A 25,274-nucleotide genomic window follows, 5' to 3' on the forward strand; every position below is an offset into this window, starting at 1 on the left:
GATTCAGGGCACTACAGAGCAGCTACAATTACACAAAGCTTGGCTCTTGGGCATTCTTCGTCAACCAGTTATCCCCACACCTAGGACTGCTTTGCTTTAAATACATCAAGTTCAAAAAGGAGTGCAATGAATTAGCAGATAATTATCTATGCCATATTTAGTGATATATTGAGCCTCAGTAAATGACTGCTGTGTGATCTAAGACTATGAGACTTTCTCACAACCACACATAAAATACCATCAACATCTCATAGTGGGAAAAGTTACCGCAGATCAAAACAACTACCTGAAACCGAGCAGCAGGACACTGTACACCCCGTCAGAAAGAAACAAACTGCAATGTTCTCAAGTACACATATCCACAAAGAATAATTACAGGTTCTATGTGGCCACTATCAAATAAAAAGATCACTTGTAATACATTTGTTTAGTCCAACCTCACATGCCTTATCAAATATGAGTCACATTTAAATAATACAAAACAGAACCATGCCTATTCACCAGATCACTGATCTGATTCTGGACAACGACAATCCCAGACAAGTAAAGGAAATTCAGATGTACTTGGGAACATACACATTTTAAGAATGTGCTCTACAAACGACCATATCATGTGTATCGTTAAATCCACTTTCCTGGACATGGTACAAGCAGCGACCACATTTTCAGGAAAGAATGGTCCAAAACATGAATTAGATTTTGGGCTAAATTTCAGTGGTAAAATCAAGGCAGGCAACTTTTCTTCTGCATGACTTGTAGCATACTTTCTTGAAAAGGGACTTACTAAAGAGGACCTTCACCGGCAAATGACTAAGGTGGCGTAAAAATCATAGAAGAGGTGTCCTTCAAAAGATCTTAAGAAGGATGGGATACACATGAAAGTACTGAGGCATCTCAATTGAGATAAAACTCAATACCGCTGAGAGCTTTAACGCACTGTCAAAGGATACATGTTTTATATAGATTCTTGGAGGTGCAGAATAGCAAACAAATCAGACTGATTAAACTATATTCTTTCTAAACAAACCAAACTTAAAATACACAAACATTACAAATTCTAAAGATAGTTATACTCTAAATTTATAAATGACACACCATCTTTTCATAAATACAACTTTATTTATTCTTAAACTACAAACAAAACTTAAACTTCACAACAATTTACATTTCTAAACTTATACCTTAAAGTTATAATTTGCAGTTGCAATGCAGGCTGCTCTCATAGGGTGGTACTAACCTTCTGCGCATCTGAGCTCCTAATTGCTCCCCAGGCTTGTGCCCCAGACAGAATTATTGTCTGTCGGAACCTGCTTCATGATGTGTCTTTGAGGTCTGGCTGCTTTTAGTTGATGCTGCACATCTTAAGCTGGTCCTGCCTGACAGTGATGGTTGCGCAGCAAGCTACTCACACTCAGCGGCATATAAATGCTTTACCTATTCTATGCTTTTGCTCCTAAAGCAGACAGTTTTTGACTGTGCAGGTGTCATTAATTGATGCTCAGAGCGGCAAGCTGCCTCATGCCTATTACAGGTGTGTTTTGATAGTTTTGATAGACACATTAATGACTACGGTATTTGCAGATGCTACTGGCTTCATTAACGCTCCTGAGCTCACACACTGCTCTATCAATTACCTTGATCTGGGGCCTCGGGAACGTGACATTGATTCTCATTTTACGCTCTAAACCCCTCCTTTCAAACAATGTTTTTACATGGACTAACTAATCCCTTCTGCTGCTAGCAGATGTTAATTAACTCATTGATGATGTTGACTATAAACTGTATTTGCCCACTAGGGATTATAATTCACATGTACAGGAAACATAGACAAACAATCCCACATTATTTTACAACTTGGTTTACTCCGTTAGTGAATCCACGAGTACCTTATCTGGTTGTTTGGCACTTTTGCACTACTTAAGACTCTGTTGGTGCTCATAACGCAAGAGACGATTCTCTGCTCTACTGTAATCTTAATAAATCCTTGGTACTAGCCCCGTAACATGTTTTAAGTACTATTTTTTCAAACCTGGCTTGCTCCAGGTGTCCAATAATTAGAACCATCCTGATGATGACCAAAAATTGTAAATAAGGTCAAAACGTTGTCGCTACTGCAAAAACATAATAAGCCTCTTTTACATTAAATGAAAAGATGCTGTGCACACAGATTTAGTATGATATCAGGCTCCAAATATTGTGTTTTAGTTGTATGTTTTTTGTATATACACATTTGTCACTGTCATAATTATCCGTCTTGTGTGAGCATGGGGGACACCAAGCACCCTTTCTTTTTATATGTATGACGTACAGATTTACTAAAAACCAGTGGTGATTTATTAAAAAACTGCTGATGATTGAGAGGCTAGCATCCTTATTTATGGGCATATATTGGATTTGTCTTGTGCAACATGTAGTGCCTTGAAAAAGAAGGAGTTTGAAATAAGAGCCTAGTGAACCACTGTTCTAACTAAAAGGTAGGAAACTGGGGGTCATAACCATAAAGTTTGCATGTCTTCATCGGCAATGGAAGAAAGGATGGCATCAGCCAATGGGGGAAATACTGGAAAAGGAGAAACCCCAAACAAAAAATCCATAGAGAAGAAAAGCAGACTCAAGAAAAAACATAGAAAGAAAAGCAGATTGCTTTGGAAAAGCAAGCCTATCAGTCCAACTGAAGCTCTCATGACAACATCACTGTCACTTGTCCTCTAAAGACTCGAGTTCTTACTGGCATACCCAGAGTACACAACACCTCTCTAAAAGCAGCTCTCATTTTTTCAGCCTGGTTGGTAAATGGGTCCAAACACACAACCACATCACTCCCACACCCAATATCCTCAATAGGCCCACCAAAGTCAATTAAAAATAGCTTGCATTATCCATAAGAGTCTATACAGAGGAACTCCAGACTACCCTAGCCCTCAAACTCATTATTTTAAGTGGATTCCACAACCTTTGAAGCACAGATCCTCTCTATTGGAAATGGCCCTTTCTGCAGGGTTATCCCCAAACGTTTTGCCTTCCTCCTATTTTTCTGACCCTCTTTTTGTTGCCTTTAGGACTCTGGGCACTTTACCACTGCTAATCAGTGCTAAAATGCATGTGCTCTCTCCCCCAAACAACTTGGTATAAGTGGTTTACAACTGTTTGGCTTATTTAATCTACCTGTAAGTCCCCTGTAAAGTGGTATAACACTAACACTGTAAATTAAATGGTACTAGTGGGTTTGGAACATAGATTGTGCCATCCACAAAAGTAGCTTTTCAAACATGTCTCAGGTCTGCCACTGCAGGGCCTGCGTGGGAACTTCACTGTCACAGTGGATTGGCAAGGTAAACTACTTGCCAAGGCCTAAACTCCCTTTTTACTACACCTAAGTTATCCCAAAGAAACACCCTAGACAGCCCAATGGGCAGGGTGCTGTGTATGTAAAAGGTAGGACATATGTCTTTATATACTACAAGTCCTAGTAATGAAAAACAGCCTTTTTAGTTTCTGACTACTGTGAGTGCTGCTCCTCTCATAGGATTGCATTGGATGTGTCCTGATATATGTCTAAGTGGTATCTTCTGATTTATAAGGAGTAGCATGGCCATGTTTAGTATGTCTGAAATGGTAATGAGAAATCCTACTTGCTGGTGTAGGCGTATTTTTAATTACTATTTTAGAAATGCCACTTCTACAGAGTGGGAATTTCTCTGTGCTGCTTATAACTCTAGTGCTTTTGCAGCCTGGCCCCAATTTACGTCTGGGGCAGAGTGACAGCTCCACTTAGTGCATATTTTCCAGACAGCCATCACACAGGAGGGCTGGGTGTGACAGAAGAGACATCTGCATACTGATAGTCTTTCTGGGCTGGGGAGAAGGAGGGCCGTTCACACCTGACATGTCAATAGGCTGTGTCCTGTCCTCACACAATGGACTGATTACCCCCTACTGATGTCTGGAGACAGGGCTTGGTTGGAAAGGTGTTGTGCTTGACTTGAAAGGACTCCTTTGAAGTTACCCAGGGAAAAAAGGCATTTTTGAGTACGAGTAGAAGGGCTACTACTCCCTGATTTTAGATCACTTTTGGAACTGGGACCAAACCTCTGCCAGAGGGACTGCTGGGCTGCACCAAGGACTCATCTGGACTGCTCTTCTTTTGTTGCCCTGCTACCTGGTGCCTGCTGGGTGGCCCAAAGGACTCAAATGGATTGCTTTTCTGTACGTTGCCGTGCTGCCAGCTGCCCCCTTACTTTGTGAGTCCCCAGACCCTGTGGGGCTGCCAGGAGGAACTTCTATTATTGGCCTGATGTGCTGGCCTGCCTGCTTTGCCCCGCCTGCATGTGTTCTGCAGGGGCTGGTTGGGGAACACCTCCTCCCTCAGAGCCCCTACATTAGTAGGATTGCCAAGGGGCTCTGAGACTGACCAATTTAGCTTCCTACAAACATGCGTGGTGTGCGCTTTTTCCTCCCCTGGGAGTGAGGGGAGCACTTTTCAGAATTGTTGCACCTACGCATGGTGAGCGCTTTGTTGAGCGCAGGGTTAATGCTACATTTCTCTCTGCCCCCTTTGACTAAGGACTGATGCACTGCTGGGGCGCACCTACTGCTGTGTTTTACTCGACATGCGCCACTTAGGTAGGTCAGGCTGAAGTCAACTGTCTTTCTTTTTGTGTGGCAGAGCCCCCCCACGAAGAAGACAGCAGTGCAAAGAAGCCTGAGCCATTGCAGCCATTGCAGCCCTTGAAGAACCCCCCTCTAAGGGGGCCCCACTTGCTTGATCAGCTGAGGACCGCATCTTCAATGCCCTAGGCCTGCCTGCCCTCTCACAAGGAGTCCCTGCAGTGGGTGCAGTGGGCCTCGTTTGGGACTCTGCTGGCACCTTTTGGAGCATAGGAGAGGACTCCCCATACCGTACAGCCAGTGGGCTCACCGCCCTTTCAAGAGAGGAGCTAAACCCCCGACCGGCATGGCCCCACTCCAACGGCCTCTGTGCACAACCCGTTGCCGGAGGCAATGTAGGGACTCTTGTCTCTGTGCCAGCACTGCTGCCCGCCTCATCACCCGGAGCCCAGCTAAGCCGGGGTCGCAGGCTCCATCCCTGAGAACCCTGCTGATTCACTGGAGGGCGAACGGCCCCCAATACTACAGAGGGTGCACCCTCTCTCCCACCACGGAAGCATACCTGGGAGGGCACTTGCTTGGCACAATCCCGTGAAGGGGGAAGACGTCATCGGAGGCCGGGTTGATTCCGACTGAGTTACGGCCGAACCTGTAATGGGAGGGCAGGAGCTCCTGCACCCTATGTGGTGGACTGGGATCCACAGTATTATGTGCTGAGTCTCATCCTCACTGCTGGGAGAATGTGTGTTTTCATTCATGGACTGCCACATTTTATGCCCTCAGGCTCCGTGTATCATTTATGCCCTGCCTGGTCGGGATAATAGGTAATACATAGTAGTACTGCCTGAAATGCTCAGACAGGTTGTTTCACCGTATGATCTTCCCACTGAGCCTGCTAAGTTTGTATGGTGCATACTATTTCTTTGGCCCTGACATTATCAGAGTGATGACTATAATTCTGTAATAATGATTTGTGTTGGGGGGACATACGTATTTTCAGGATCTGCCTAGTATATAGTAGGAGGATGTGTTTATGACATATGCATAATGGAAATGTTTCTCCTGATGTTGCATTTATGATGATGATGTTTTGACAAATACCTGTTTGGTACAGCACTGCTGATTTATGACGCTACGGTCTAAGGTTTTATGTACAATGCAGTTTATTTATATATAGCTGGTTGTGGGGTTTTCTTTGTGGTGTATTTATTGTCTCACTAGTGTGTGTGTTGTGCAAAAGCTTTACACATGATCTCTGGAGGTAAGCCTAACTGCTCTGTGCCAATCCACCTGGGTGAGCACAGGTTATCTTTGGTGTGCAACTTACGTGCCCTGACTAGAGTGGTGGTTCCTGTCTGGCTGAAGTGCCTACCCTAGCCAACCAGAAACCCATTTCTAACACTCTTTAACTTGAAACTCTGCATTGCAAACAAATTCATACTTTGAACCAAGCTTTCTCAGACAGCGCTCCAAGATCTAGAAGGATGGTACAAGTGTGTGCATTTGAAGTCTGAGATGGGCATATCTCCACAACTTTCCTCATTCTTCCAAGGTTTTTTTTTCTTTTTGTCCTGTCCTGTTTAATGTGGATTGAGCTCGTTAGGGGACTGCGGAGCAAGGAGTAGATGTGGTTTGAGTTAAGAAAGGGAAAAGTGTAAAAGACTCTGGATTGTGGTACGAGTCACATTGTCATGTTTTATAAAAACAAAATGCAAAAACGGAATTACTGTTGTTGAGTACGGAGTGACTGACTCATCCTGTTAAAAGGAGAGACGTGTTGGAGTACTCCAGATAAATTAACGGAGGCATAATCTTACAGGAAATACAAATTAAGAGAAATGAAATATTATACTTGTACTTATATGGCAGACTTGGTTTTCATCAAAGAAGTACATAAGAAACAATAGAGCGTTTATTTCAATTTCCATAAAAGGGAACTTGAACATTTTTACAACGGTAGATTGATGTGGAAGGAAGGTGGGGCTGGACTTGTCTAAGTGGTGGAACAAAAGAGGTAATGATATTCACCATATGTACCCCCAGAGCAGACTCCATGATGGTTTGGGATGATGTATGGAAAAAACGCCTAAAATTTTTAGTAAAACAAAACTTGTAGTTGGAGAGGATTTTATTATGGTAAAAGCTCCAACTCTGGATAGGCAATGCCACTCTAAATGTAGCCCTACTAAAGCTCGCAAATCCTTCCTGGCAATGTGCAAACATTCAGATCTAAATGATCCATGGTGGACACATGCCATACACTGGACAAAAATATATGCTGTTTTCATTCCTCCTACCAGTCATGCGTCTGAATGTTTTTATCTCTTAGTAATGTAGGAGTTATCCAAAACACTATAAATATTCAACTGTAGAGCCCATTTGTATATTTAATCATTCTGCATACATTTGTTTTTCGAATTAAGAACTCCATGATGTTTGTATTTGTTAGGGGTGAAGAATCATTAGGGCTGGGACAGTTTCAAGAACACAAAAGAAAGGTGCCCCATTCAGCCATAAACTTAACAATTACTTACTTGACCAACTAGTGAAACTTTTTCACATCAGATAGTATTTATTAAACAATAATTTCATTGATTATATAAGATTCCGCTCATACTACTACATGTAATATCAATATATTATTTGGCATAATTAAAAAAAAAAATTGACACACACAGTAGTCTACCATGTCCAGAAAAAGCATGTAACATGCGCCTGTGTTACTAATTCATTCCAACTGCTTGTGCCCCAAGGCAAGCAAAGTTTGTAATCAAAGTTCCATCTTAAAAAAAACCAGTTATAATGTACTGGTTTCAAATATTTCTAGAAATTATTCAAATATATCATGATTGGGTGATCAAAATGTAGGCTCACCTGTCCTAGTAGGGACCTAATGCTTCAGAGTCAATCACACCTCTGGAAGTGAAAGGGAACCATCTCATTGTCCCTAATTAGTAATACAAGGTTCTTGTACAAGTTCACTCTTTCTCCTATATTCTCGCCACGTTATGGTCAAACGCATTTTGACCTTAATGGTGAAGTATGAGCGGATAATTCTGGGAAGTCTTCATCAGGACTAGGATGACCCTTAAATTTCAGTGGTCTTATATCATTGGAGTCATGAAATATACTTTATTTAAATTCCTCCCCTAATGTAAATAAAACCTTTGCTTGTCCATACTTTCTTTTGTACTACCCTTCCATTTTGCATTATTTAACAGGGTTTTTTTCAGAGGAGTATTTTAAGAGGAAAAGTCGTGTGGTCCAAGTGCAGTAGCTGGATGGCAGTTGCTCTCTGCTCTATTATGCTGTGGAATTAATCTTGCATCTTCTGGGTTTTGGTGTGCTACATCCGGCTCTGTTTTTCTCCATTTGACATACATCAATCTCAAGAGACACAGCTTTCATTCTACAGCATAACTGAGCAGAGTGTCTGTCTGGGATCCCACATGGATGTCTGCAACTGCCACGGTCGATCCCAAGACAATTCTTTCTCCTGAAGTCCATGATAAAATGCTCAAAACTGAAATAGAGTCCTGGTTCAGTTAAATATTTAGGCATATTAGAAGAAAAAAATTGTTCGGCAGGATGCTTTTAAATACTGAACTTAAAATAGATAAAGGTCACTAAAAACAAGCATTGGCAAAGCCAATGGGTCTACCCTATGCAAGAGCTATTGGTTTTGCCAATGTGTTTTAGCCATGTTGTACACCAGCGTGGCATACTTCAGCACGGCTAAACATTAGTGGCTTAGAGGAGAGACAAAAGGAGTGTTGTAGAGTGGAATGGAGAAGAGTTGAGTAGAGTATTTTGTGGAGTGGAGTGGCAGAGTTTTGCGTATTGGAGTGGCATCGGGTGGAGTATTGGAAAGTGGTATATGCTGGAGTGGCATAGTGTGGAGTCGCGCAGAGTGGCACACACTGGATGGTCACAGAGTAAAGTGAACTGGTGTAGAGTGCACTGGTGTATAGTTTTGTAGAGTATAGTGGCATTGAGTGCACTGGCATTGAATTATGCAGCATACAATGCAGCATTGTAGAATTTAGTGGTGTAGATTAGAGTGGTACATAGTAGATTGGAGGGGTGTGTAATGAAGGGGTGCAGAGTGGATGGGCACAGAGTGGAGTGTAGTGCCGTAGAATGGAGCATGTAGAGTGGTGAAGAGTAGAGTATAGTGCTGTAGAGTGGAGTGGTGCAGAGTAGAGTATATAGTGCTGTAGAATGGAGTGGAATAGAGTGGAGTGGCATAGAGTTCAGTGGTGGAAAGTGCGATGCTGCAGAGCAGTGTGCCAGAGTGCAGTGGAGTGGAGTGGCATAGAGAGCAGTGGCATGAAGTGCAGTGTTGCAGAGTAGAGTGTCAGACAGCAGTGGCGTAGAGAGCAGAGGTGTAGAGTACACTGATGAAGAGAAGAGTGGTGTAGAAAGCAGTGGCAAAGAGTGGAGTGGCATAGAGTGTAGTTGTGTTGAGTTCACTGGCATAGAGTGCACCGGAGTAGAGTGCAGTGGCACAGAGTGGAGTGGCGCATAGTGGAGTAGAGTGGTATGAAGTGGCACAGATTGAAGAAGAGTGCACAGGCGTAGAGTGGAGCAGAGTGGCGAAGAGTGGAGTAGAATGCAGTGGAGTAGATTGGTGTAGAGTAGATTATTTCAGTGTAGAGTCGCATAGAGGGTAATGACATACAGTAAAAGGTGCAGAGTGCGGTGGTATTTAGAGCAGTAATGCAGAGTAGATTAGAGTGCCGTACAGTGAACTGGCATAGAGTGCAGGGGCACAGAGTTGAGTGTTCCGGAGTGAAGTGCATTGGCGTAGAGTGTATTGCCATAGAGTGCAGTTTTGGAGAGTGCTGTAGAGTACAGTGGCGTAGACTGGAGTTACGCAGAGTAGACTGGTGTGACCTAGACTGGAGTGGTGTAGAGTGCAGTGGTGAAAAGTGCAGTGGTGTAGAGGATAGTGGAAGAGAGTGTATTCGCAGAGAGTAGAGTGGGACAGGGTAGAGTAGAAAGGCATAGCGTGAAGTGGCATAGAGTGCAGTGGCGTAAAGTAGCGTAGAGTGAAGTTGTGCAGAGCAGGTTTGTGTGGCCTAGACTAAAGTGGTGTAGAGTGCATTGGCTTAGAGTAGAGTGGTATAGACTAGTGTAGAGAGGTGCTGCATGAAGTAGTATAGAGTGCAGTGGCATGCCACTGAGTGGTGCAGAGTACAGTGATTTGGAGTGGTGTAGAGTGGAGTTGTGTAGAGCACAGTAAGCATGGTATGGTAGAGCATTGCCGCAGACAACACAATACCAATTGAAATGACAATTACATTTGCACAAACATACAAAAATGTGTGAAAATTCCACCATCTAGTGTAATGATCTGTTTTAATCATATCAAAGTATTTGTTTCCAACACGCTTCGGAACTAACAAAAATGTGTTTTATTGTTACTAATTCTGATATACTCTGAAATACCTACACAGTTCATTTAAATGTTGTCGTGTGCTAGAAAAAAAACTCTTTCCTACCCCCAGTATCCAGCCTGATTGTTGCATAAATCCTCTCACCTTGTAGTCAGAGAAAGAAAACTAAACAAGCCCCCTTGGAGGACAGCGTCTGACATCTGAAATTGGCTTTTGAATGCACCGCAAATGTGAAAAGATAAGAAGATTTAAAGGCCTGTTTATAGAAAGAGAATTCGTTGAAGGATACAGTGAACAGGGTTTAGGCAAGGGGAGGGACAAACTGAACCAAGAGAGCCTAAAGCAAATAAATCCAGCAAATAGAAAGCTAGAATAAGTGAGTTACAAACCACAAAGCCAATGGTAATCAACGTGCGGAATGCATTCCTAGGTCAACTTTCTGAAAGTCCCCAGGATGTCTTTAGAAAACTAGGCGGCTGCGTAGTCTGCTAAACTGCAGCCTACAAAATGCAAACAATGTGATGGTAAATTATTTAATGGATTGGGTTAAACTTCTCTCACTGGTTCAACCCTGGTTGAAGAAAGCTCTCCCAAATATTGATTTTTATGCTTTCTAGAAGCAGAAAGTTGCTACAGCCAAACTGAAATGGACTACCCCTACCGAAGATCTAGTTGCAATCTTCTCTCAATTAAAAGAAAAAAATAATTTAGTCTGAAATACATTCAGGGTGTTAGACCATCTGTCTTTATTTTGAAAACAACTGGCCTGAGTTACGGGATTCCAACCTTTGGTATACATTGTTTAATTCAACCTATGTAGCAAATGTTTATGTAGATGAGGTTTCATCTTATTCATGAGTAATACAAGACACTGCAACCGCATTGTATAAGCTTTATTAGTATGGTTTGCAGGAGACTTGAGTGTGTTGACGATGAAGACGGGGTAACCTTTTACACATGATCCCAGATTGCAGGCTGATTTAGCGCTTCTGGCCTAATGTAATATCTGTTATTAAGCATATTCACAAATAATTTCAAACCAATATGAGGCCGTCTAAGTACTGATTGTGATAAAGCTGATCTTGGAAGAGATTTATGTGTTTTTTTTTTTTATAACTATTGCGGCAAAAAACAGTCTTGTGCAACTGGAAGAACTGTAACAAACTTCTCACATACATGATGGGCGAAGATATTCCCTGTTCCAGTGTGCAGAGACATTATCACAAAGATATTGACTCAGACGAGTTATGCACTAAACTAGATGATTATATGGTAAAGATATATCTCCCAGAAGTCAAAGAAGTCAAAGACTAGTGTGGTTTGGTTTGTGATATATAAGCTTGTTTATACTTGCACAGACTCTTTCGAATAACAAGTTCTCTTATTCCGGAATATGCCTTTCCCCTTTCTTTTTCTACTTCAAATAATTTTCTATCTTGAGACATATTTACTTCTATAATTGCTTATGAGCCTGTACTAGTAGTTAATAATTGTTGAAATATTAAAATCTATTAGGAGCCTTAGTTGAGCAATTTATCTTTCCACTTCAAAGTTTGCAATTGTTTATGTACATACGAGTATTACATTAGTTAAGTGATATATGATGGGTGCATATTAATTTTAATTTGCTTGTTAATAAACAAAATATTGAATAGAAAAAACATAATATGACACTGCATCACTTAAAGATGATGCAACACAGAGAAGAGAGACGAGGAGGCCAACATGGGAATGGGGTTTGCAAAAGTAATTTATGTTTCAGGCTGTTGTGCAGTCAATGAGCTGTTTGTCGTATGCTCATCACACACATGAAGTGGCCCAGACACAGCAAGGTGAAATCGATATGTGCTGTGAAACAGAAACCTTTTGATGGGCATCGGGGAAGCACTGGGTGTCTTCTGGTAAACCGAAACCAGAGGCAGGTACAGGCCCACGGTCACTAGATCCTAGGACGGGATCTCTGCCAAAGTTTACATCAGAATCATCTAAACCAACAACTGAAGCAGCAATGAAAGCGTAAGCAGTGGATACGGACAAATCCAACTCATATGCCTTTATTAACCGAAGGTGACAGGAGACCAATAGGTTTCATGAAATAGTCTTACATCCACATCATCTATGCCTAAGTACCCGACGGTGCCTCATTGATCTAAACGACCAGCATTGGCTCCTGATTGCAATTAAATTGGATTTCACAATCCCACTTTCCACTGGGCATTATGGCCTGCCCTGCCTACCAAAGTAGGGTGACCAGATTTTGAGGAGCAAAAACCGGGACAGGTCAGACATAAAAGAAGGACTAACGACTTTTCACTCACTTTTATATCTGGCCTGTCCCGTTTTTTGCATAGCTTTGTGAATGTGTGCATATACATGTGTGTGTTAATATGTATATATACACACACACACACGCACATTTACAAGACTATACATATAAAATTAGCTATGGCTTGACCTGCACCCCCAACCCGCCCCCACCCACCTCTCTCTGCACCCCCACTCCGTCTCTCTGCTGGGAGCAGACAGGGAACTGTGTTGCAAAACAGTAACCGACAAATGACTGTAATTATTGCATACTCTGTAGGCGTCTGTTAAAGGAGAGCATACCTTGAATTTATGCTTTCCTAGATAATCTGACTTTTGTCCCAAAAACCGGGACATTTATGTAATAATTTGACCTTTGTCCCAAAAATCGGGACATTTGTTTAAAGTTAAGAGAAGCGTAGGGACACCGGGACAGTCCTCTAAAAACCGGGAATGTCCGGGGAAATCCGGGACGTCTGGTCACCCTATACCAAAGGCCAGTATCTGCCACTTTGACGACCTTCCCGCGGTCTAAGATCAGTAAACCTGGGCATTAGGGACACATTCCACGAGTATGTCTCGTGGGCTTCCACAGTGCGCTGCCACCAAAACTAGAGAGGGCTTTCGGGTGATTTCCTTAATCTCCTCTCGCTGAAACATTGCTATTCTGCGCACCCCGATGATAGGAAGCGCTATAAATATTACTAAGGACTTGGGCGGGAAAGTCCCATTTAAGGGCACCTCATTTTCAAGAGAAACTAATGCAGGACCCCAGCCTGTTCCTCTTCGCACTGGACTCCCGGGATTGCTTATGCAGGAATGCAACAGTAACCGCATCCCCTAAGCACTCAGAAACATAGTGGCTAGTATGTGAGTGTCACAGGGTGAAATTCTGGAAGGGGCCAAGCCAGCCTTCAGTCCTTCTGGGAGTGATTATATAAGTACTGTTGGAACTGCCAAATTAACAGCTGTGACAGTGCTGCGATGGCCACTGGGTTCATATTTCTGTAACTGCACAAGATGTGTCCCGACAGCCGGAAGAGAACATGTTCTGGGATGAACAGAAACAGTTGATTTAGTAAGAAGCAATGTCCTTTGTCCATGTCTATAATGTACTGTTGCAGGTATATTATTGACCACGTCAAGGACACGAGGCGTTGTAATCTTTTTATAAAATCATGTAACTGTTTATACTTACTAGGCGGGTTTGGACGTCAGACGTCATCTGTAATAAGAAAGTAGCGTCGCCGGATGACAGGAATATTTTATTTTAAAGCCGAATGGGCTCCCTCACAACACTGCCGGAAGCACCACTGTGCTTCCACACTAACTAAAAGCGGGGTGCGGCCAGGATGTCATAGCAGCAAGTGTCCTTGTAACTTATTTTCCGGGAGACTGAAAAGGGCCAACAGAACCGCTCAAGTAAAGAAACATTGGTATCGCTGACAGGAGAGACGACGGTGGTTATTTTTTTCCAAACCTAAGTCTGCAGCTGGTCTCTAGAGAGTAAACATTAACAAAGAACAGCTACATTTTAACAGACATACATGGTTTCCGGCTTTTTAACTTTAAACAACTCTGCAGAAGCAACTGCTACAAACTCCTGGACTGCCATCACCGTTCTGCATCAGTTGGAAGAACACCCGCACTTTGTATTTTTCGCATTCGGATGTCATGCTGCAAAAATAAAGCTGCACAAGATCCTTGTTTAATGTTGGCGTTCTTCTTTTCGGTATGAGATAATCAGTTAAAGCAACGAGTAGGCTTTCCTACTACCTGAGGTTGAAGTGCACGTAGAGGTAGTATCTTTCATTAATGCTTTGCTTTGATAGTCCGTATTTGAGGAATCACATTTAGAGAAATAAAACAGCACCAAATGTACGCAAGCAGGATGGTATGAGAGTTTCGCTTTCAACGACCTTATAAAGCGCTGCATACATACTGCGGCCTCTACAGAAGGGAAGGGGTGTCCACACAGAATCAAGAGGGCCCACTCCATGCCAGAATTTCAGAATGCGCACTGAATAAGTAATTTCCATTTAGATGATATGTAAATGTATCCAATCTGGATATCCAGAAAATCTGGAATTAATCTGGTTCTACAGTGGACACCCTTGCTACTCCTAGATTATTTACTGTTTTACTTACAGGAAATATCCAGTTGTGGGTATTTTCCCCTACGTTCCTCGCCGATTTTCAGATGATGTTTTACCTTTAAGGATGACAAGCTAATCACCAGTTCTATAGATTTAAGAACCACAGTCCCTATGTATGGCTTTCATAGAGAGCCATTAGCGTGAATTTATAGAATTATAGATGGGTAGCAGTGAATTACGGAGATAATTTTTAAGATGGGGTTCTGAGTGACATCAGATAGATAACAACAGCGTTATAAGGGAACTCCTGGCAGAGCTGTCATAAAGCCTGCTGGAGAGCAGTGAGCACAGCTTCTGGAGGTGAAGGATGGGAAGTCGAAGAGTGGTGGGACTGGGTAGCAAACGTCAGGTATAGATATATTTTTTACATTTGGGAAAGAGAGGGAAGACTGCATTATGCATGGCTTCCCCATTACTCCTCTGCCCGTGAGTGGCAGATGAAATCAAGGGCAGATGATTTTATAGCTGGGTAAAAAGTAAATAAAATGGATGTTTTTCACCTAAGGGTTTTGAGAAACATCATAGACAGAATACACTGGTGAAAAGCATCCTTTTTATTTAATTTTTACCCATTTGTAATTCTATATATTCATAATCAATAGCATAAAGTGGTCCTAGGTTGCTTGTTTCTGGTTCAGGGAGGACTTTGCGATGCAGCTCGGGCTGGACAGTTCCAGACTGATTAACATATGGCTGGGTCCAAACTGGGGTGGCATGGTGAGCAAAAGAATGATGGATTTAACACAGATCTGTTACTGGGGTGAGAGTTTGACATTTTTCAGCACTCCATCCATCATCCTTTGTGCTGCTCAATACATTATTCCTTGGCTCAACCCTTTGTAGCTGGCTGTGAGCAGGCTTAACTCAGGAGACAGTAATGTAAACATTTAAAAATTCCAATACATTCAATAAGTAAGACACAAGACACAATACAAATCCCACACCAGTTAATAAAAATAGGAACTATTTTTATCTTTAAAGTAACACCAAAACGACAAAAATCCAATATAGGAAACCAGAGATATGCATTTTAAAACATTAAACCATTTCTAGTGCTTAAAAACCCATATTGCCAACTTAGGATATCTGGTCATGCTTGACCGGGACAAAGTCAAAGTTTGAGGTCGGATACCCTAAGCGGGACGCCCGGTCCAAATTTCACCTTGAGACTTGAAAACTTTCCAGGAAGATTTTATCTCAACTTTGTGTGGTCCCCTCCAACAAGCTGATTTCGATGCAACGTTGTTGGATTGCTTCTCCACGAGGCCCGGTCAAATCATGGAAGTCTGGAGCTCCACAGCTTTCAGCAGGACGAACCTGAAATCCATGCTGGGTCACGGTTAAAGGTAGTGGGCTTGACTCTTGACGTCAGGTTGATCCACTTATGGAGCTTTTTCAAAAGTCACTTCAAACTTCTGGAACTTCTTTTTGAAGTTTCCCTTGAGGGTGTGAAGTGTCCAAAACACTTATCAAAGGGTCTAGAAGCTCGGAGATGGTCCTTTGAAGTTTGGAACTACAATTCCCACAATGCACCTGGCCAAGTCCTTAAAAGTCCACTATGTGCACTCCAGTCTGGGTGCTTCTTGAGGGAGATGGTGCAGGGAAGCTCTGTTAACCTGTTCCTTTCAGAGAGTCCACTCCTTAATCCCTTTGGAAGCAAGGCATAGTCCTCGGGCTATAGTTCCCAATGTGCAGCAGGAGCAGTTTTTCAGATTGCAATCCTTTGGGTGCAGCCCAGAGTTCCAGCAGGACAGTCCTTCTCCTTGTAGTTTCAGGTAGCAGATCTGAGTTGTTCTGCAGCTCTCACTTATTTATTCATTGATCCGGGGTAACAAGCAGGGAGGCACCCCTGTCCAATGACGTACAGGGTGCCACCCAAAAATATGACAGCTTACTCCAAAGTGTGACATATTTTTGTCCTACAAAGCACTGCTCTTTAAAATTCAAGATGTGGGTTTTCTCTCCAGGAGAGGGTAAGACCTGGCTAAACCAATCTACTGGTGTGGCTCATTTCTATTATCACTCCTCCTCTAGACCTTCTGCAAATTCCATTCCTGGGCCATCTGGCTGGGGGGTACAGTAAGAGGAGGAAGGCCTGGTTGGTATTCCTAACTTTCCTGCTCTCTTTGAAGCCCAGTGTCTGGCCTTTTCTCTGCAGCTGCAGAGGTCCCCCCCACCAGATAACCTCTGCTCTATGCAGGCCACTTACACTGGCGGCTCCTCCGCTATGACGGGGGAGTGCCGCCCCCACGCTAGCAGCAACCGCTGCACATCCTTTAACAAGAAAGGATAACAAATTAAGTTTATTATCCTTTCATTATTAAAGGGGAGGGGCACTGGGGATGACGAGCACTGAGGGGAGTGCACTGTAAACTCCCCTCAGTGCGCATGTGTTTTGGAGCAGCCGTCTCAAGCCGGCCAAACACACATGCATATTGTGCTCTCTCCAGCCTAGCACTGTGTTGTTGGGCTGTAGAGAGTAGGCAAGGGCTTCCGGTCTGCCTGGGAGCACCCTGGCTGGGCATTCCTAATGATGCTCTGAGGAGTGTCAGGATTGGCTGCAGGGCAGGATGGAAGCCTGTGCCTGCAATGACAAGGGAAAGAGAAGCGGGGTGGCGGCAGAACAGGAACGCTTTTAATTGTTTGTATTTATTAAATGTTTTTGTTACTCCCCCCCTCCGCGCCCCGCCCCTTTAGGGCACTGAGAGCCTCGACTGGCCACTCATCACCTCAAAGCAGCTTGGCTAAGCCTGTTAAGGCTGACCAATCTGGAAAGACTACTAGAAGGCTGCCTTTTGGCTCACAGAAAACAAAGTCCTATGACTTCTCTTCTGTATTAGTTACAATAAATTCAACAGTGGCAAGTTGTTGGATGTCCTGGAAACACATTTTTAGCTTTATCCTAGCAATATTTATACTCAAATAAAATGTTCCAATGTTAGCCTACAGAGCTAAGTATCTACACCAAGGCATAACAAAGCAGGGCTGCCTTTAAAAATGACAGCAGGCAACACAGCAGTGCACATTCCAGTGCAGGAAATCTACTGGGTCTCTAAACCTCCATGTCCTATTATATACTATGGATTATAGGCAATTTGAATACCCTGTGCCTTATCATATACTAGGAGTCTCTCATTGGCAATTGTAATGATACATAATTGCCACATACCCTTTTTAATCAGAGCACTGGCCCGGGTCTGGTTAGCAGAGCCCAGGGCAAGTCAGAGTCAGTTACCACCAGTAATGAGGGTGAACAGGGCTAAAAAGTGTGACTTTCTCACAGTCCCACTCCACACCACTCCACTCCAATCCACTGCAATCTGCCTCACACCAGTCTGCCTCACTTTAAACTACTCCAGTCTGCCCCACTCCAACCTGCCCCATTCCTCTTCGCTCCCACTGCTCCCAACCCCACTACAATCCCAAACAACCCACTCCAAACCAAAACAATCTGACCTACTCCAATTCACCCCATTTCAATCTAATCCACCCCACTCTTCTCCAGTCCACCCCACTCTACCCCACTGCAATCCACCCAAATCCAACACACCCACTCCAATTCAGTCCACCCCACCCCACCCCACCCCACCCCACCCCACTGCAATCCATTCCATCCCACTGCAGCCCACCACAACACAATCCAATCCACCCCACCCCATTTCAATCCACGCACTCCAATCCAATCAACCCAATACACCCCTCCATCCCACTCACTCCAATCCACCAAACTCAATCCAATCCACCCAAGTCAGTCCAACTCCCCTCACTTCTAACCGCCTCAATCCAAATCACGCCAATCCACCCCAACCCAATCCACCCACCCCTATCCACCCCAGCCCACCCCATTGTAATCAAACTCACCCCACCTCACCCCACCCCACTCCACCATAATCCACCCCAATTCAATCCACTCCTCCAGTCCACCCTACCCTAATCCACCCCACCCTAATCTAGCCCAGCCCACTCTACTCCAATCCACCCCCTACTCTACCCAAATTCAATACACTCCACCCCAGTTCTGTCCTCTGCACTCTAATCCAATCCACCCAGCGTACCCCACTCCACCCAATCCAATCCTCCCCATGCCAATCCAATACACCCCACTACAATCCTCCCCACCCCAATTCATCCTGCTCCTATCCATCCTACTTCAATCCAATCCACCTCATCCCTTGTCAATCAACCTCACTCCACTCCCACCCTATCCATCCCACTCAATTCCAATCCACCTAACTCCATTCCAATCCACCCCACCCCTATCATTCCAATCCAAACCACCCACGCCAAACCAATCCAATTTAATCCACCCCACTCAAATCCACCCTAATCCAATCCACATCACCCCATTTCAATCAACCCAACTCCAGTCCAATCCTCCCCACACACATCCACCCCACTCCATCTACCCCACCCTACCCAATCCAATCCACCCCACTCTACTCCAATATCTCAGTCCAATGCAACCCACTTCACCGTGTTCCACCCCACTCCACAACACTCACTGCCACTTGAACCACTGAACTCAAATTCCCTCTACTCAACTCTATGAAACTTTACTCGCCCAGTTTTACATATTTTACTATCTTCTAGATCTAGTTGAATAAAGTCAAGCAGGAGTAAAGAGAATGTGAAAGTATAAAACACAAAAGTGACAAAACCAACTGCAATCATTTTGATGTGCCATAATCAAATGTTCTTACTGATGTTAACGGTGAGCCAAAGAAAGCTGATGGAAGAAGGCAGGAAAGGATGAAGGGTAGATAACAGGCAAGAACTGAGGAAAGTGAAGGCTACCATCAAAGCTGAAAGAACAGATCGTGTAGATAATGAAGCAGTTCAGTGGCTACACCAATGAGTGTAATCCAACCTAAGATGCATTAAGAAGGGTTTTCATTAAAGTGCTAAGATTATTACCAACAACGTGTTTTGGTGGAGCATGAGACTCTAGGAGGTTTCACTGTTGTTGGGAGTATCTTACAGAAAATGATCTGGCTGTGGTTTGAGAACTGCATTGTCTCAGGATAATGTTGAAGATGCAGGGGGTTCTCTATCTAAGCATTTATGCCAAATATATTTAAACTCACTGGACACTGATATATTTTGCATAAATTGTTTCACCAATAATAAACACGCAATATACATACTCTTTACATAATAAATATACCATGAACGTATTCTGCAATTGAGTCCAATCTTACTGTACTTTGTGGTAATTTGCATGTGAGCGACAATAAATAAGGTATAGAAAAGTTTTGAAAAAGCTCCTTATTACGAATCAGCAGAGGCACAAAAACACCAAAGGAGGCTTCAACATTTCATAATGCCATACGCTCGCTGGCAGAATAATGGGATTAATAGCATAAATAGCACTTACCCAGAAGAGCATATTGAAGAAGAAGAGCAGGAATTTTACAGTAGGACTGACGAAGGAGAAGTCTTCCCCTGGGGGTGCGGCAGCTGACCTGGGGGCCATGGTATCCCCAGGTATAGGAGTAGATGTTTGGGGTAGCAGTGGTGGCGGCTGTCGAATTAGGTGACCTTCAATCAGATAATGAATCAACCCACAGTGGACCTTAACACCTGTGTATGTGCAGAGTTACAAGTCAGATCCTTAACACAAACACACACTATTCTGAAGTAAAGCAGGTAGAGGATACAAAATGTGCCCTGGTAAAACGTTTTGTAAGTCTGCTGTAGTCATTGCTTAATTTGTAATGGAATAAATGCCAGAGCCCAAAGTTTTGCTCAGAAGTCCACAGCCAGCACTATTGAATGTTAGGGGTGCCAAATACCAAGGTTTCATAGTTTTGATTCCACCTCATGCATCTATAATCCACTACCACTCTTTGCCTAGTTATCTAACTCTTTCAAATTAATTTTCATCACTGCTTTTTCACTTTGTTGTTGTCCTTATCTTTCTTCCTTCTCCTTTTCTCCTTGTATGTTTTTCCTCTCTCGTGCTCTTGGTCAAAGTCTGAAAAGAAGAAAATAGTGGTGGAACCCACCCGCAGCCACCGGCTCAAATTAGGCACTGTTGTGGTACGTGTGACCAGCGGTGGCACCTTTTCAGATGGGTGATGAGGGCCTGGAGTGCGCATTGAAGGCTCCACCAAATAGCCATGAAGTAAGCCCAAAGTTCTGAGATGGAAAATGAGTCCAGGATGTCACCGACCAGTGCAGCTGAATTCACCCAGCTCTGATGCTCAGACCTTCTCAGTGCAGAATAGGTGACAAGAAACAAAGCCAGAGGATCTGCATTCTGCTGGAGGATCAGACTGTGGTGTGCAGGTATGTGCAAGGGAGCTATCCAAGAGGGCGCAGCACATATTAAAGCGAATTACCAGTGGTTGTACCGGTTGAAGGACTTCAAGTCTCTGAGGCATCCAATTCACTACAGAGTAGCCACTTACCTAGCTATAAGATTCACTGCTCTACACACAAGAAGCACCTTACCTCCTTACCTATGCACTTCTCTCTACGTCGCATCTTATCCGAAAAGGTCTATTTTTGTAAATGCATTAATACCTTCCTTCCCCTTTACACAGAGGCAGCAGTTTACCTCTCCGTAAAAAATCGCTACACACGGAAAGCATTCTCCCTCCTTAACATCATTAATAAATGTAGCGTAGAAATAGAAATCTTGGCCCACCTTTCTAATCCAGGGATCTCTCTCTTCACCTAGAAGCACGCACTCTTCCAAAAACCAGATACAACCCCACTAAGTCTACAACTACAGAATTATGCAGCAACCTTATTCTTTCACTGCCACTGCTCTTCTCCCAGCAGCTAAAATGTGGTCTCTCTCCTTGTGCCCAGAATACACACACCACCCAGAAATCAGGCTGCCGGGCTCACACAGGAAATACTAGGCACCTACGTGCCTGCACTAAACCAGTAAACTCACTGGACCGATAATGCACGTTCTTCTTCACTACGCCGATAGACAACAGGGAGGATGTGGGGCGGTCCAGACATCAACAGCTGACAGAGCTTGACCCGCAAGATAGTCCCTTGTGGACAGTGCGCCGTCCTTTGGCCGTATTAGCCCCGCCCACCTATTTTTGGTGACCGCACCCCCTATCATTCCTCAGGTGTTTTAGGGCCGCCCAGTTATCCACATTGGCCGCGCCCCTATCACGCCTCAGAGCACTTGGCTCCGCTTCTTCCACTCCTGGCTGTGCAGCCGTCATTCATAGGCCCTCTGCGCCACGCCCCTTCTTCTGCTTTGGGTTCTACAGGTTTGAGCTGTACGTCTTACATTCTTTTAAACATTTGATGGCCCGCCTCGTTACCCTCTATGGGCGGTTCCCTTCACACCGTCTGTCTGAGATGCCAGTTCTTAAAGGGGACACGTCGAGGTAGCGTGACATGGGCCCCACTCTGACATTAGAACTGGGACACAGAACTCACCGTGAGGCAGGAATTGGAAGAGTGCGAACCGTACTCTGCACACCATAGCTGATCTACCCACTCTAATCCCAAAATCTCAACATCCATAATGACAACAAGTGATAACCGTCACCATCAGTGATGGCTCTTTTAACTGAAAGTCAGGCAAGAAACAATCACAGGAATGCCAAGGACATCAGAGCAACTGGAGCTGATCCAGTGACTGCCCCGAGGTGCATTTCTGCATGCTAATGCACGCAGAAAAGGCGACCATAATGTTTTCGCTATTATTAATTTACAATGATTTCTCTACATTATAAATATGTTGGCGATCTCTATTTCTGAGTAGGAGAAAAAAACATTCTTTCTCCCGGATCCTGTGCACTTTAACCTTAACGTTAACCATTTGTACTGCATACCATGCTGGGGATATTTCGCAAACGGCAGCGATTTCAAAACCTAACTTTTCATGGGAATGAAGCACTGCCTAGTTGTGCCCTTTCAAGTTACTGGGAATTCTGTCATTAGGCTTGTGAATTGCCGATTTATATTATCGACTCTACTCGAATGGCTTACATGAACGGTAAATTAATACATAAATCGCTATGTTCAATAATGCTGTGTTAGGTTTCCAACTACATTTTAAAACCACCTGGGCACTGGCCTTGTGGTTTGTTATCACATCTCCAGAAATCCCCATTAGCATTATAGGACAAAAGTCAATAGGGCTTTAAATGCAGGCACTCCCCAAACTGGGTGGGGGTGGGAAAAGTAGTGTTATTTAAGAGTTGGGCTGAGATGTGGACATTTTGTGGAATTCAAAATTTCTTGCTGTCCACTTGCTCTGTGGCAAGGTTCTGTGCTCAACCCCCTGCAGGCACCCACCTCCCCACCACCACGCACAGCTGACTATGTCATGTAACAACATACAGGGTGTCATTTTAAGCAAGGTAGATAGATGTACTGTCTTTGTCATTAAATAGGGTGACCAGATTTTCACAACAAAAACTGACAGCCATTGACATGAAATAGGACTAAATGTTGACACTGCACTGACCAGTGCCAACCTGTAGTCCTACTTCAATATATATATATATATATATATATATATGTATATATATATATATATATATAAATAACCTTGTTGTGGCCACCACTAGGTAGTTATAGTTAGGACCAGTTTCCTATAGGAAAAGTGTTATTTGACTTGCTTATATCTTTGGCACCGCTTGATGATTCTTCCCGAAATAAAAAAAAAAGTATGCTGTGATTCTTTTTGAGAATAGAAAGTTTCAGGGTGATCCGTTCAGTTATCCACATTGGCCGCGCCCCTATCTCGCCTCAGAGCGCTTGGCTCCGCTTCTTCCACTCCAATTGGCTGTGCAGCCGTCATTCATAGGCCCTCTGCGCCACGCCCCTTCTTCAGCTTTGAGTTCTACAGGTTTGAGCTACACGTCTTACATTCTTTTAAACATTTGATGGCCTACCTCGTTACCCTCTATGGGCAGTTCCCTTCACACCATCTGTCTGAGATGCCAGTTCTTAAAGGGGATACGTCGAGGTAGAGTGACATGGGCCCCACTCTATTAGAACTGGGACACAGAACTCACCGTGAAGCAGGAATTGGAAGAGGGCGAACCGTACTCTGCACACCATAGCTGATCTACCCACTCTAATCCCAAAATCTCAACATCCATAATGACAACAAGTGATAACCGTCACCATCAGTGATGCCTCTTTTAACTAAAAGTCAGGCAAGAAACAATCACAGGAATGCAGCTGGCCACGTCGCACAAAGGGCGACAATTGGGGGACAGCGCCTTAGCGTCGCTCCCCTGCTAGGGATGCAGATGGACAAAAGGGGCCACCATACTTGGAGAGGGTGGTCCACCCCCCTTGGTTTATGGGCCCTAGGTGTCAGGAGGGAGGAGTGAGGCCAGGAGGTCTCATAAGGGGTGACCTCGCAGGGCTGGGGCCTCTTTAGACGAACACTGATAATGTGGGCGGCAGCGGATACCTGGCTGAGGGCACCCAGAGAGAGTGAAGTCCGAGGTTAGTGAGAGGAATTTGGGGCCAGGGTGCTGCAAGGGTAGGGGAATGCTCCTACTGCCTGCAATCCGGTGTTGTTTAATGTTGTTCATATGTGGCGTGTCGAATCGCCTACGTTCTGCGGGGGATACGGCGGTAACACAAGTGGGGCGGGAGGGGAGCTCACAAGGACTTGATGGGTTGGTTCAGTAGGGGCACCTTTGCAAGCGACTACTGCGTTAATTAAAAAAAAAAATGCTTTTGCCTTGCGGAACGCGAGCTCCATTTCATGCATCTTGAACCACCTATTGATTCCCCGCGTTGCCATCCGGCTTGCCGCCAAATTATGAGGACGAACCGATTGCCGATTTACCCCCCGTTGCCATATAGCTTGCCACCGGAAAGGTATACCACCCGCCGCTGCGACATTCAATGAACAAAACCCACCTCGCCCCCCCGCCTGGCCGCCGGGCCCCAGCCACCCGGGAATGCAGGTCCAAACTGGTGGGCGACGCAACACACTACAACACCCCCGCCTCCTACCGCCCCCTGCTCCTTACCTCGTTGCACCGGCTGTCATTGCTGCAGTCCGGGCGATGGCGGGTGCCATCCAGCGCCGGTGGGGCGTACCTGGGTGCGGGCGCCGGGACATGGGGGGGCTAGGAGTTCCATCGCGTAAGCGCTCCCGCTAACGCTGGAAATGAATGGATCCGGAAGGCGGGCGCGCCCAGTGTCCTCCACCGCCACGCCCCCTCAACGAAAGGTACATGCAGGCGAGCTGGGAAGGGGTCGTACCCAGCGTCAGGCACGGAAAAGACCGCACGCATGAGGGCATCACACATACATAGGCCACAGCTCAGTGGCACGCTCCCCATACCTATGCCCCAAAAAAAAAGGGGGGGGAGAAAAGACGGACGCGAGGCACCGGGTGCATAGTAGGGCAGCCTGATGACACTTGTGCGAGCGGTAGCTCCAAAAAAGAAAAATAAAATCCTCTTTGCTGTCCTCGAGGATTAGTTACAAGGGGTCAAACAGCGCATGCAAAAGGCTATGGAGCTGCAAGATAGGCTGCATAAGAGGAGAAGGTTAGCACTCCCCTTGACAAGGAGGGATGAGGCATTAGTGGCCTCACAACACAGACGTGGTTAAGGCCTCTAAGGATATTAAAAAAAAAAAAAAGAACTTTTAGGTTGACTGGAACTCGAGGTTTATGCCTCCCCATTCACGGCGACCAACTGTGGGATATACCTATTTATAATGATAAATATAAGATTTAATAGCTAAATGTGCAAAAACACAAAAAAAAAGAGGAGAAACAAGAGAAATTTGCTTTGGTGTTAATTGTCTATTTGCTTCCAGGCGGTTAGGGAATTCCCACGGTTGGCCACAT

General features: G+C 44.4%; 1 protein-coding gene and 1 non-coding gene across 2 annotated transcripts in view; one reads left to right on the top strand and one right to left on the bottom strand.

The window, feature by feature from the left end:
- Positions 1–21,498, bottom strand: part of TSPAN33 (tetraspanin 33) — a 173,371-nt gene extending 151,873 nt beyond the window's left edge. Inside the window, exons 1-2 of the mRNA XM_069229354.1 lie at positions 21,372–21,498; positions 19,842–20,047 (exon numbers count right to left, since the gene is read on the bottom strand). Of these exons, the coding sequence (XP_069085455.1) occupies positions 19,842–19,940 (99 nt within the window). The 5' untranslated portion in view covers positions 19,941–20,047; positions 21,372–21,498. The remainder of the gene's footprint in view (positions 1–19,841; positions 20,048–21,371) is intronic.
- A 3,451-nt stretch (positions 21,499–24,949) lies between these two features.
- On the top strand, positions 24,950–25,071 carry LOC138288654 (U6atac minor spliceosomal RNA). Its single transcript, XR_011202510.1, has one exon. It is a non-coding gene; the product is annotated as a U6atac minor spliceosomal RNA (small nuclear RNA).
- The last annotated feature ends 203 nt before the right edge of the window (positions 25,072–25,274 follow it).

This window comes from Pleurodeles waltl, chromosome 4_1, assembly GCF_031143425.1.
Source record: "Pleurodeles waltl isolate 20211129_DDA chromosome 4_1, aPleWal1.hap1.20221129, whole genome shotgun sequence".
Taxonomy (NCBI): Eukaryota; Metazoa; Chordata; class Amphibia; order Caudata; family Salamandridae; genus Pleurodeles; species Pleurodeles waltl.